Below are 13,491 nucleotides of genomic sequence, written 5' to 3'. Positions count from 1 at the left end.
CCCCTTTCTTAATTTGTCTTGAAGTCATTGAATAAAAAAATCCAATCAAAGAAGAAAACTCTAGAACATCTTTTTAAAAGAAAAAAAGTTGAAGATGGATAAAAATCAAAGATAGTGAGACTCCAAAGGAAGAGAAAAAGAATGGATTGATACCATAAGATTAAAGTTGAAGCTAACAATTGCATTAGCAATGGACATGATAGTTAGCTCGAGGTCGTCGAGGTAGTCGACAAAAGCTTGGATGATGATATTCATGCTAAAAATGGCCAGCGCAACAATTCTCTATGGTTTCTTTGAGTTCTCCCATGTCCTCCTTACCAATTTCATCCCTATCTAACACTTCTCATAAGAGAATACCCCTCAGCTCTCCTTTCTCCATATCTCTTTTTTTCCTCTATTTGTCCTTGATCTCTTCTTTTTTTCCTTCTCCTATTGTAGCTGTATTTAATAGCACATAAAAAAGATAGGGATACAAACAAACTAATATAGAGAGAGAGAGAGAGTAAATATAAGAGGAGAGCCCCATCAAACTTATTGATTTTTGTGGCATCGAAGACACACCCAGAAACTCTTAGAGGCCACACCTGAGATTAAGGATTGCAGAGCTTGCGAGAGATGGATCAAGGAGAGAGGAATTTGAAGCTGAAAAAATTTATTAGCTTCAAATTCCTCTCTCCCTTCAATCTATCTTTCTTTCTACCATCCATCCTATCTTATTTTTTCTTCTTTTACTCTATTATCCTCTTTCCCTCTTCTTTACTTCATCATCTCCTTCATTATGCCTGACGGCACACATAAACCTAAAAATAGGATCAAAGAAGATGGTCACTTGAGAGTCAGGTGACTCTTCTTTTCCTCCACTGCACTTCACGTCATAATATTGTCCAATGGAAACAAATGGCCGGATCTCTTAGCAATTTTTTTAAAGTTTTGGGCCTATTTGAAATTTTTTTCTTTTGGGATCTAAGTATAAATGAGTTAACATTCAAAAAGTGTCACTTTATTTTTTTTTTTTAAGATACTACAAACCTTATGATATGATATGAATGGTATGCCCCTTAACATACAACAAGCGAGGTCATGTTGCCACGCAAAACTTTACATCATATATAGTGACTGAGATCCTGTCAATGGATTTATGTCCCAAAACATTCTGCTTGGAATAGTAGAGCGGTATCTCATGCAATTGGTTGGCAAAGAAAATATTAATGGGATTATTTTCACCGTTGACCACTAATAATTTATTAGTTTAAAAAAAAAAAAAAAAAATCATTAATCTACGAAGAATTTGATCTAACTAATAAAATTTCGATTAGCAAGATGTTTTATTACTTTGACACCCGCATAAGATTTGGGTTGTATCTTTCATGTGAAAGGATGATGGATCTTCTTTGGTGACATGGGTCATTGGATGGCATTTCACATAACTCTCAAAGCACTCCAAGCTTCTTTAGTCATCCACTTAAATGGCTCTTAAAGTAATCGTTGCGCGATCCAATGAACGATATACATAAACAAGACATATCATTTTTGCGTAAAAGATACTACTTCTATCTTCCTACAAATTAGATATTTCAGTTCACTTTAAGGTTAATGATAAAGTTTTGCTGGCTTGATTAAAGATTTTTTTAGTTGTAGCAAAAGATTATATAATATTTTAAAATGTTAACTTTTCAGCAAATTAGATAATGGTATACTGTGAAAATATATTTCTAGACTTGTAAGTAGTTTTCTTTTCTTCTTCTTTTTTTTTTTTTTTTTGTTTTTTGTAAGGAAGTTATAAGTTCATCGAGACAAACTAAACTACAAATTGAATGACCTTGAATCATTATTCAACTATGCTCCAAATTCTACATAATTTTGAGCCCATGACGATCGAAGATGCTTGTTTGTAAGTCGATGTTTTAAAGCTTGGCCTATCTTGTTCTCGATCAAATAGATTTGGTGGGGTACTAGGATGGGTTGACCATGATTAGCATGATTCACTTGCTACCAAATGTAGAGCAGCAAGCTTAGTGCAAATAGACATATTTAAAAGGGAGGAGCATGAGATGAATGGCCGTTGTTTTGTCAATTACTTCTTTCTTGCATTGTATCAATAAATATGATCCATGCCTTCATTGATAATATATGTGCTGATAATTATTGTTATATCTTTTTGTAATTATTCTTAAGAATGTTAAGAATTAGGAACTCCAGCTTGATGTAATGTCTATTGCTCGATTTTAGTAGTATTTGGACTTGTACATCTCCATTTATTTTTCCATGTGAAAACTTATGATGATGATAAGCTTCTAGATTAGATAATAAAAGTGACATAGAAAATTTGTGGTGAATATGTTTAAAGATTTCGAAGACGTAAGAAACTTTTAAGCTCTTTTTTTTTTTTCCCCTACATATAGGTACACTCTCCTAGCATAAATATAATCTAGTCATCCATTTAGGCTAGCTTGAGCAGGGCACAAGGAAAATTGAAGAATTGAAGACTACTCGCAAGTAGCTTTATACGAAGTATCCTCGCCGGCTTACCAGCCTGCATGCCTTGGATTAGTAACAATACCTGGTACTACCCTAAAAAATATTATGCGGGTTCTGTTTAAATTAGCATGTAATTCCAAAAATTTAAGCATCAACATGAGGGATGCTTGAACTGGTAGGAATGATATTTGGGATGCACGTTGAAAAAAAAAGTTCCCCACCAGCCTCACGATATACTTGAGTAGAGTCTAGGGCTTGTTTCAATTGGCAGCAAGCTTAAGACTGATTCAACTTTGAGGTTGGTTGCTCTTCTCGATAAAAATAAGCTGTGGTTTATCTCAATAGAGCCCTCCTTATTCGTCTCTTCCATGCTAGCATGGAGTTCTTCCTTTATCTGGCCATCCAAGAACCAAACTTCACCTTAGTGGTCTTCTCATTCCCTAGAATTCCTTCTTAGCCCACCTAAATTTCTTCGTCAAATAACACTAGTTAGCTGATCCATCAAAGCCACCAGAAACTCCAAAGAATTTTATTTCTACCAACCTTTCGAAACCATTCTTTGGTGGAGTCCCTTTTCCTTTTTTTATTCATTTTTTCCACAACTTTATCTCATTAATCCCCGAATGGCAACTAGTCGCTAGGTGTTGATATCAATAGTTGTGCATATATATATATATATATATATATATATATATATATATATATATATAATTCAACCAATCAACCTGAAGTTTTCTTAACTTTACATTAAGCAATAGATATTCTTTGCGCACCGCAGATGGTATAGAAGATCCAATGTAGAGTACACCATCTTATCCGATTGGTCCATATAGTCATAATTTTTTAATATATATTTAATATTTATAGATTATTTTTTATTTAAAAATTTTATATGATGAAAATATTCCCGCTCTTCGGTTATGACACCTCTTCATAAAAATTAGACATCTTTTTAAAAAAATTATGATACATATTTTTGATTTTTTGTTTAGTACCAGGGTATTGTAGGAATATCATAATTTTTAAGAAAGAGTATCATAATTTTTAAGAAGGGATGTCATAATTTTTTTCAAATGACAGTTGTGAAGAAGTATCATGATTTTTGTAAAGAGATGTTATAACTAAAAAGTAGAAATATTTTCGTCATAAAAAATTTTTAAACGATAAAAACTCTGCAGACATTAAATACATATTGAAAAGTGATGATTATGTGGACCGATGGTGTGTTCTACATCGAATTTTTTACACTATCTATGATGGACAAAGAATTTTTTCATCAAGCAATTGACCACCATGGAAAGAAACTACTTTCTTAGCAAACCTTGCCAATGGTCCATTTTCACGTTTGAATGCTTACTAGAAACGAAAATCCCACCGTGAAATGCAAAGAGTGTGATTATTTAAACATCCATCGAGATAACTCCTAACAAGAATAACGTGATACAAGGAATCTGGTAGCCAAAGAAGCTGCCTAAAGTGGAAGGGCTAGTGCACGTGATCCTATATCGCAGCAAGCTAATGCCGTTTACCAGTCCGAGTCCGATTTCGCGGACTGATCTGCCGTTGGATTCACCCTCACGAAGACATCTCGCCCGTTCGTGAGCAGCGTCGCGCCTACGAGAAAGGGACAGCCAGCCAGACGCCATTCACGGGCGACTAGGATGCGTCAAAATGACGGCAGATTTTGCGTCGCACAAAAATTTGCGAATGCGTATACCGGAAAAGAGCCTTGAACGAGCCAAGGGATCTCGGGGAAGTCAATCAAACGGTCCATATTGCGCTGGACGGCCGCATGAACGGTATATAATCCGGTACTCCTTTATCATTCATTATGCCCTAGCTTTATTTTAAACCCTTCGCTCCAGCGCTATAAATATCCGTCCAGTGCCTCTTCTCTTAGTCTTTTCGTGGTCCTTCCATCGCCTCTCGAAGCCACGGTCGAGGGCTTTCGATCTCCCCTCTACTTCCCCCTCCCTTTCTCCTTTAGAAACCCTAGGAATTCCTTTGTTCCTCTCACCCCCTTCAACCCTAGCCTAGGGTTCCCCGTTTTCTTCTTTATTTTTCTTGCAGAAGCTCGAACCGTCTCCAAACCCTAATCCGCTGTCTCTGGACTTGAAGGTGACTTTTGGGTGATTTACTTTTCTGTCTTCTGGGGAGATGTTTCGGATCTTGATTTGTTTTCTTTAGCCGTGTAGAATGGGTGAAGCAAGGGAAAACGATGCTTACGAGGAGGAGCTTCTTGACTACGAAGAGGACGAGGAGAAGGCCTCTGACGCCGTTGCGGCCAAGGGTGCTAACGAGACGGCGAAGAAGTATGATAGATCTCGTATCTTGATCAATTTTTTTTGGGTTTACCTTCCTTTTTACTGTTTTATTTTCCGTTTGTTGGAGTGCTTTCTTGGTTTTTCTCCTGAATTGTCCGCTAGCACTTAAGTCGTGCTGTTTTTGCATTTTTTTTGTTCCTTTTTTTTCTTTTTTTGTAATTATGTTCTGTTATATTTTTGATGTTCTGGGTCGACTTCAGATCTGAAGTTATACTTTGTATTAATTTGATTATCAAGGATTTTTATGTGAGATCATAGTTTCGCTCTAATTTGATTCCTGTATAGAGGAATTTATAGCCCAATTAGTCATAGACGGAGTTGGTTTCCCTTGATACATGTACTTCACGGGAATTACATGGCTAATTTCTTTAAATTTCTAGGCTGTTTTATGAAAAAAATATTCTTTCTATTCAATCTATTAGATGTGCTGTATTACCCTTGAGCTGATGTTAGATGTTTTAGACTTGCTGTTAGAGATGCTGCTATAACATGTTAACAGTTGGATGTGATTGCAACCTAGCCAGTGGTGTTATCATTTATAAACTTATGTTTGTATATTGGTTGATCCGGAAAAAATTGACTTATGATGTTTTTTGTAATGCAGGGGATATGTTGGAATTCATAGTTCTGGATTCAGAGACTTCCTGTTGAAGCCAGAGCTTCTCCGGGCAATCGTAGATTCAGGGTTTGAGCATCCTTCTGAAGGCAAGCACTTTATTTTAATATTTTTCACATTGACATGAGGTTGTGAAACAATGAATCAACTAATGATATTCCTTTGCATTGGGTTCACGTACAACATGAACTGCCTCCACAATGCCAAATAATGTGTGCTGGGGAACTGCTTGTGTTCTTCACACCTATAGTTGGACTGCTTGACTTTATTAAAAAGATTTAATCAAATGGTTGATATTTAACTTGTAGAATATCATGCGATCATCATGTAATGCGACATGTTAAGAATGCTTCAAGTAGTATTAGTTAGTATCAGTTCTTTCTTTTTTCATGGTGATATGATTTTAATGATGTTATTGCTTTCAACTTGAACTTAGAAAGTGTGTCTTTTCAAATGAATGATCAATGTTCTTGCCTTTTTCATTTGATTGGTTGTCCCCTTCACGTGTTGTTGGAATTGCATCATTTGCTGATCATTGGTGTTTTTTTAGATCCATTTCTTTTTTTTGGTGTTTTTCCTGGTTAATGTTTCCTTTGGAAGGACTTGGTTTCTGCATTGCTGTTATTTTTTATATCACGAGAGTTGTAAAGGGTAGGTAAGTTAAGGATGAAAGAAAGGTGTTAGATGGATTGTCAGTTGCTCTACGTTATATGATTTTTTTTCAAAGTGTGTCTCTGTTTTAAGGAGTATTGGTTAGCTTCAGTGGTTTGTGGAGGGACAAAGTACTAAATTATAAATTGTAATTGATTAGTGCATGAAATTGGTTAAGATGCTTATTAAGTTCATCTGAAAAAGTCCTGAGCTGGTTTACAGAGCTTAGAATTAGTGGTGGAACATGTGTCTTATGTGGCAGGACTCATATTGTGGAAATTCTGGTGGTTCCTTTCTTGCTTCTTTCTTCTAAAAATCCAAGTTGGTGGTGGATTGTATTCAGGATCGGTTTCTTGTTTTCATTTTTCTGTTGACTGCAATGATGGATGGGGAGGTCTGCAAGGCTCTGAGGTTGGATTGGTACGCTTCTATTGATTTGATGCTAGAATGGTGAAGACTGGAGATGTCTTAGTTGCTGTTTTATGGTATAATGCTGGTGGGCACTTGATCTTCATAGAACAAGGGGTGAATCCTTGAGTAGTTTACAAATAGGAGGAGCTATTGTCTTGATCACTGTTATATTAATGAAATTATCTGATGGAGGTTTGAACATGGATATTTGGTGTTGGAAGCAAAATAAGGTTATTGCCTTGTCATGATTTTGTCATGGTTTAAAATATCAGTGGGAAATAATATTTTATTTTCAATATATAGAGTAAATTGAAAATTATCATGCTGCAAGGATTCACCATCAGGTGGTGGAAACAAAAAAAGATGATATCAACTCTGGGAAGAAGTGAAGTATATTTTTAATTATTATGTAGGAAGACATTGTTGTATTTACTCTTTTAGTGAGTTTTGTCTGTTCCCCCTCTTGTGTAGCATGTAGTAGTTTTGGGTCTTCTTGTTTTGAGTACAGCCTGTATTGGAGGTGTGTTGTATTGGGGAGAATGTTGATTCCCTCCAGGTGTGGAGACCTTCAATTACAAAGGGACTTTTTTCCCACACCTTAAGCATGGTTGTGTATAAGCTGAAGGCATTCCTTTTGGTTCTTTTGTCCTGCCTGTCTAAAGGTTGGAGAGTGTAGTATATAGATGTATGCTAACAATTACATATTTGGACAATATTTTGACTCAAGTCTATGCTTCAGCTTGGGGATGAGAGTGTTGTTTTATGTGATAGTATCAAATGTCAATCTTTGGGATTCTTTTCTGTTTATATAAACTGCTAGCTATAACAATGTAAATCTTCCCCCTGTATGCCCTCTGCGCTCATGCAATTGCTTTTCTTATACGTATTTTTGTTGGACATCTTGGAATTTCTTTATTTTGGTAATTGTTTCTTTTGTTGATGAATTACTGTCTTTGGATCATATACTGCGCCTTGTGCCTGATAACTGAAAGAAGCAAGCGATGTGAAAGACTTCTTTTGCTATGAACTATGGGCATGCATATGGCATATGGATACAACTTGATATGGATACACTGATATGACAAGTCTTGAAAAAATAGAATATGATAATGTTAGAATAGTTCAAGTAATATATGCATGTGTATATATTTATAATGTATTTTTGTGTTTATGTATGTGCCACACCTCCGAATATATGCGTGAATGTATTCGTGTGTTTGTGTGCATGTGTATGTATATATATGTATAAGAAAAAGCATCTATGAAGCATAGTAAGCTATCAAAATGACATAGTCCATGCTTTATATGGTAGCATTAACTTTTACAAGCACATTGTTTGTCATTATTCAAGAGACCATAATCAATAACTTATATTTTTAATATTAATGTCGGTAGACTACAAAATTGATATTTTTGGAGCTTTCGAGGAAGTATCTAAAGTGTATCCATGGAGGATTTGGAGTGTTTTATAACTTCGAAAATGTGGTTCCTAGCCCAAATACTGGACATGAATCTGAGAAGTTTCTGATTAGTACCGATATCCGGTATGGATACAATACAGACACGACATGTGATTTGAAGTGTTTATGCTTCCTGGGTTCCTTACAAAGGTAGTGATCAGTGAATTGGGAAAATGAGTTTAGAAATTAGAAGTAGTGAAAAACCCAACTTTTGAAGCTTGCAAGAATAAGGATCACAGGCAATTGGACAAGGTCTTGTTTTGCCCCTTTTTTTTTTTTCCTCCTGTGCGCGCGCGTGCGCTGCAACCTTTATTGGTGCTTCCTGAAAGAAGACACTCGTTTAAAGTTGAATTCTGCTTTTTCACATTTTTGAAATCTGTTATTGTGTTTAAACCTTTTTTTGCAGTGACTGATGTATATTTTGATAAATTTTCAGGTAAACACTACTTGCACATTCTGATTTTGGAGGAGAATATGGTAAACCTTTCCATTAGAGGACCCAGAAGGTTATTTTTTACTTACTGGGGGTACCGCTCCAATTTTGTTTGGTTCTCCATCAGTACAACATGAGTGCATCCCTCAAGCTATTTTGGGAATGGATGTTATCTGTCAAGCAAAGTCTGGGATGGGGAAGACTGCTGTTTTTGTTCTCTCAACACTTCAGCAAATCGAGCCTGTTTCAGGCCAGGTTGCTGCACTTGTTTTGTGCCATACGAGAGAGTTAGCTTACCAGGTTTCTTTTTTGTCCATCTTGAACTTTTTCTTTGTTTGCATGCCTTTTTATTTGTTGTACTTGTCATCGGATATGGATATCCAATCCATATGTCGTGATACCTCTGTATTTCATGTAGATTTGCCACGAGTTTGAGAGGTTCAGCACGTACTTGCCCGATATTAAAGTTGCTGTGTTCTATGGAGGAGTTCACATTGCAAAACACAAGGATATACTGAAGAATGAGTGTCCTCACATCGTAGTTGGGACACCAGGAAGAATACTGGCACTTGCTCGGGATAAGGATCTTTCTTTGAAGAATGTGAGGCATTTCATTCTTGATGAATGCGACAAGATGCTTGAGTCACTTGGTATGCTTTATTTTTTTTTGCTCATATTTTGGTTTGGACAGGCTTATTTTTCACATTATTGCTCAATTGCATATGGTCTACTTGTCTTTTATTTTTATTTATTTTTTCCCTTGCATTTCACCTGTGTGTATTTCTGTAGACATGCGGAGAGATGTGCAGGAGATTTTCAAAATGACACCTCATGATAAGCAAGTCATGATGTTTTCAGCGACTCTCAGCAAGGAGATCCGTCCTGTTTGCAAGAGATTTATGCAAGATGTAATGTCCTGTGGCCAGTTCAAATCTAGAAGTCAATCTTTTTTATGCCCTATTCTACTCTGGATGTGTATCTTCTTAAGAGTGTGATTTGGTCTTCACTGTCCTTTTTTTCCCTAAGCCTTTTGTAGTTAGGTTGAGATGGTGTGGGAAGAATGGAGGTTTATCCCCCCCCCCGAACCACCTCTCTTTCTTAATTTTCCTCTATGGAGGAGGGGAGGTGTTAATGTTGTGGCATCATTAGTGGTCTTTAGAAGTCTGGTTCCTGTGAAGGTTGTTTGTAGCTAGGTTAATGTCTGTGTTGTCTTGGATTTATGGTGTCTCCTTACCTGCATTGTTGTGATTCATTTCTTGGCCAATCTCTGCTGTTCTCTGGGTGGTCCTAGTTATTCTTGGTTGGGGTTCCTGCTGTATTTTTTATTTCACGATCATTATGTTGGTGGGCAAGGCAGACGTCTCTGATCAAGAATGAACTGTGGGAAGCATTATAGTTTCTTGTTGGGCATGCTATAAAAATGGTATATCAGTGAGACTTTTTCGAGTTCCCTGAAGAGGCTGGGTATTTCAAATCAAGTGGACTGGAGTTCATGCGTCATTCATTTGGTTCTGGAATCAGTTACTTGAAGACAAGTCCCTAACATTCTTTCTGACATTTGTTCCCTTTCAGCCAATGGAAATATATGTGGACGATGAGGCCAAACTTACCCTGCATGGTTTAGTACAGGTACTTTTATATGTTAGGCATTTGGCATGTAATTTGATATGTATTCTTTTTCTGATATTCATTCCAATGGCAGCACTACATCAAACTGAGCGAGTTGGAAAAGAACCGAAAGTTGAATGATCTTTTGGATGCGCTGGACTTCAATCAGGTTGTGATCTTTGTCAAAAGTGTCAACAGAGCCGCAGAGCTGAACAAGTTGCTGGTGGAATGCAACTTTCCATCAATCTGCATCCACTCTGGAATGTCGCAGGAAGAGAGGTTTGAATCATGCTACTCTTTGTTCACTTTCCCATTTGTGGTCATTAATTTCAAGTGTTATTCCTGCGATTTAATTCTCGCTTTCCTCAAATAGAATTAAAATTAACATGTTGATTGCATAGTTTGTCTGTGTAGTGTCCTTTTATTGTTATTTTATTATGTTTTTATCTAAATAAACTCTTGTTATGTGTTAATACTACAAAAGAAATTTCTCATTGTATGTTATGCTTGAAAAGATTATCGTTTTATCTCAATTAAGTTCTATCTTTTTTCTCACGGCCTCACCGTTCTCAAAAAGCAGGAATCCTTTAAATTTTTTACTGGCTTTTATTTTTAGTTTTAGAACGTCAAATTTTCTTCCTAATTTCTACTTTGAAGCAGGTTTTGCTGGGTGGCCTTCATTTTAGTGGGCATTATAGTTTTCTTTTCAGCAATCTTTCTTGATGTTTGTGGCTATTTGTCATTGATGTCCAATCTCTGGAACATTTTGTCAATTTCTTTATTTTTTTGTTTTATTCATATACTTACAACTTTCTATCTGGAGCTGATACTTGATTATTCTTGTTTCTACCCAAAGTGTGAGTTGTAAAGGACATGCAAGTTAAGCTGGTGCTTCCTTTTTTTATTCTTCACTGCCTCTGATGTTCCCTATTACATGTTAACAAAATGTTTTTTTTTGTATGTGATGAATGTCGGTAGGAGGTCTTGGTGACAATATTTGTAACTAGTTGCATGCTGATTTAGTAAGATAATGTTGTAGGAAAGTATTGTTTAGTGGAATAAAGTTTCTTTAGCTTTTGTCGTTCTAAAGTCTCTGATATGTAGCCTGGTAGATTTGTGAAGCATCATACCGTTATACTATCAGGTTCTTTTTTCTGTAAATATGGATCTTTGATTGCTTTGTCTGCCTTGCACTGTTGTGGTTTTTCTGCTGACTTATTTTGCTTCTTTCTGGTTTGTAGAGGCTCATTTGTGTTTAATGTTTCTCCCACCACTTTTTTTTTTTTAATTACTTGCTAGGGTCAAATGCTTCTCTCAGAAGTTGTGTTTGTTACTGCTGACATTTTCTTTTCTTGTACCATTCTTAGAGCGTGTTTACTTATCAGAACTTGAACACCCTCCCTCCCCCCCAAAAAAACACCCCTTTTTTCTCTCTCTTCCGAAACCAACAAAGTTGCACATGAAGCCATGATGTTCGTTGTTAAACAATGGTTGTCATTTACATGTATTGTGCAATTCATTATGCTACATCGCAGATTGATGAGGTACAAGGGCTTCAAAGAAGGGCACAAGAGAATTCTCGTTGCTACTGATTTGGTTGGCAGAGGGATTGACATTGAGCGTGTGAACATTGTAATCAATTATGACATGCCAGATTCTGCTGACACATACTTGCACAGGGTCATGCTCTTTATCCATTGATTTATTGTAATGAGTTAATCCATTTCATCATTGATTTGCTAACCGCTGTATTCTTGTTCATTTGCAGGTTGGCAGAGCTGGTCGATTTGGAACCAAGGGACTTGCTATTACATTTGTCTCATCTGCCTCTGACTCAGATGTTCTTAATCAGGTTTGTTTTGTTTGTTCTGTATTTTCTTTGCTGTGTGTGCTGGGGAGATGGATGTGATGCTAATGAGCTTTGATTCATTATTTGAAGGTTCAAGAGAGGTTTGAGGTGGACATAAAGGAGCTGCCAGAGCAAATTGATACCTCCACATACAGTAAGTTTCTTATGCCTATTGGCATTTCCATGATGACATATAACTTGAACTTCTTTTTGCTACACAAAGCTCTTCACGGTCCCATGATACCGAGCCCTTGTTTTTTATGGATTACTCTTTTTGGGTCTAGTATGGTTTTGACCATGATGGATCAAGTTTGTATGTTTTTAATATTATTTTTTTGTCTGTATGTGCTTTTTAGTGTGATGAGTGATTTAAGTGTGATAGATATGTATGGGAGAACAATAGGCAGGAATAACTCCCAATTCATGATTATAGGTGATTATTCCTTGGAAACACATTCTCATATGTGAGTTTCCTCTATTATATCTGACTCAAAAAAAAGGAAGACAGAAATTCTCATTCTGAACTAATGTTTGGTTAGCTGCAGAATGGGAAGGTCATGTAGCATGGTAATTTCATTTAATTCAACTGTTCCAGCAACGAAGTCCTTGCCTGCTGTCCGGTGTCAACTATTTAGCTTTATTTATTTGATGCACTATATTTTGATTGTGCTGCTGATAGCTTTAGAACCCCTTAGGTGATGTAGACTGCTCATATCATCATTGATTAACTTGTTTTATTATAATTCCAGTCACTCTATCACCTTATGCTCAGGCTGCTAGCTTAACGTGTATTTAGCTTTGAGCCACATGTTCTTGGTTTTTGCTCTGCTGCTTTTAGCAGTGTGTTTGTTTGGTTGTTCTCCTCTTCTTCTTCTTCTTATTCTTCTTCTTTTTTAATATTATAAGTTTAATGACACCACGTCCATTATTACTGTTAATTTCTCTATACTATTTGCCAAGTTTCATCAGGTTTTTGTGATTTTTGAGATGTATGGAGTTGTCTACATGTTCATAAGATTGTGTAATGTTTTTTGTTGTTCTGTTGATATTTGCTTGATTCCTTACAAATTGTGGTTTTCCTGCTTTGCAGTGCCATCGTGACGGCCCTGGCAATGTACTTTTGTACACTCAATAAATCAGACCAATACTTTAATGAGCGTATGGGTGAATGTGATGTAAAGGACGGACTATTTTGTTGATTGCAGCGCCAGGTATTAGTTTTGGATGATCGTTTGTGAGTGATGGTACTTGAATAGACCATTCCAACAGTAGTTGCTTATGAGTAGATTGATGGTGACCCCCTATTGGATCCAGCTTATATATGGAAGAGGATATGTATGTGATAATGCGTTATGATCTTTATAAATCGTCTGGTAGTATTTATGCTATTTCTGTCTGTCTGATTTTTCTCTGTTTTGCTATCGTCTGATGAGCCTTGGATAAATTGTGTCATGATGTTTTTAGAAGAAATTGATTTTGCAGTGTTGGCGATCCATGTGGATCATGTTTTTGAAGCTGCTTTCGTTTGCTCGTTATGTTGTGGCGATAGAAGCAGCTTGTTTGTTTTTCTCCGGAAGGGTGTTGATTCAATGTGGTCACGATACCACAGCTTGCTCAATTTTTGAGGCTGCGTTATTCAAATTTGGGTTGAATTGGCTTGG

General features: G+C 36.5%; 1 protein-coding gene across 3 annotated transcripts; it reads left to right on the top strand.

The window, feature by feature from the left end:
- The first annotated feature begins 4,376 nt into the window (after window positions 1–4,376).
- Window positions 4,377–13,218, top strand: LOC105038077 (DEAD-box ATP-dependent RNA helicase 15). Of its 3 annotated transcripts, none has more exons than XM_010913767.4 (12): window positions 4,377–4,596; window positions 4,674–4,790; window positions 5,407–5,507; window positions 8,501–8,673; window positions 8,792–9,023; window positions 9,163–9,281; window positions 9,946–10,002; window positions 10,076–10,260; window positions 11,517–11,661; window positions 11,750–11,833; window positions 11,921–11,984; window positions 12,921–13,218. In XM_010913767.4, the coding sequence occupies exons 2-12, from the start codon at window positions 4,675–4,677 to the stop codon at window positions 12,929–12,931; spliced, it is 1,287 nt and encodes a 428-aa protein (XP_010912069.1). In that variant the 5' UTR covers window positions 4,377–4,596; window position 4,674; the 3' UTR covers window positions 12,932–13,218. The 3 variants fall into 3 exon arrangements, with proteins under 3 accessions (XP_010912069.1, XP_010912075.1, XP_019710735.1); XM_010913773.4 differs by having other exon boundaries at window positions 4,455–4,596; window positions 4,666–4,790; XM_019855176.3 differs by lacking the exon at window positions 4,377–4,596 and having other exon boundaries at window positions 4,669–4,790; window positions 8,377–8,673.
- The last annotated feature ends 273 nt before the right edge of the window (window positions 13,219–13,491 follow it).

The sequence above is a fragment of the Elaeis guineensis genome, chromosome 2 (assembly GCF_000442705.2).
Source record: "Elaeis guineensis isolate ETL-2024a chromosome 2, EG11, whole genome shotgun sequence".
In the NCBI taxonomy this organism is placed as follows: Eukaryota; Viridiplantae; Streptophyta; class Magnoliopsida; order Arecales; family Arecaceae; genus Elaeis; species Elaeis guineensis.
The sequence above is the reverse complement of the archived record's forward strand: the minus strand, read 5'-3'. Positions and strand labels throughout refer to the sequence as shown.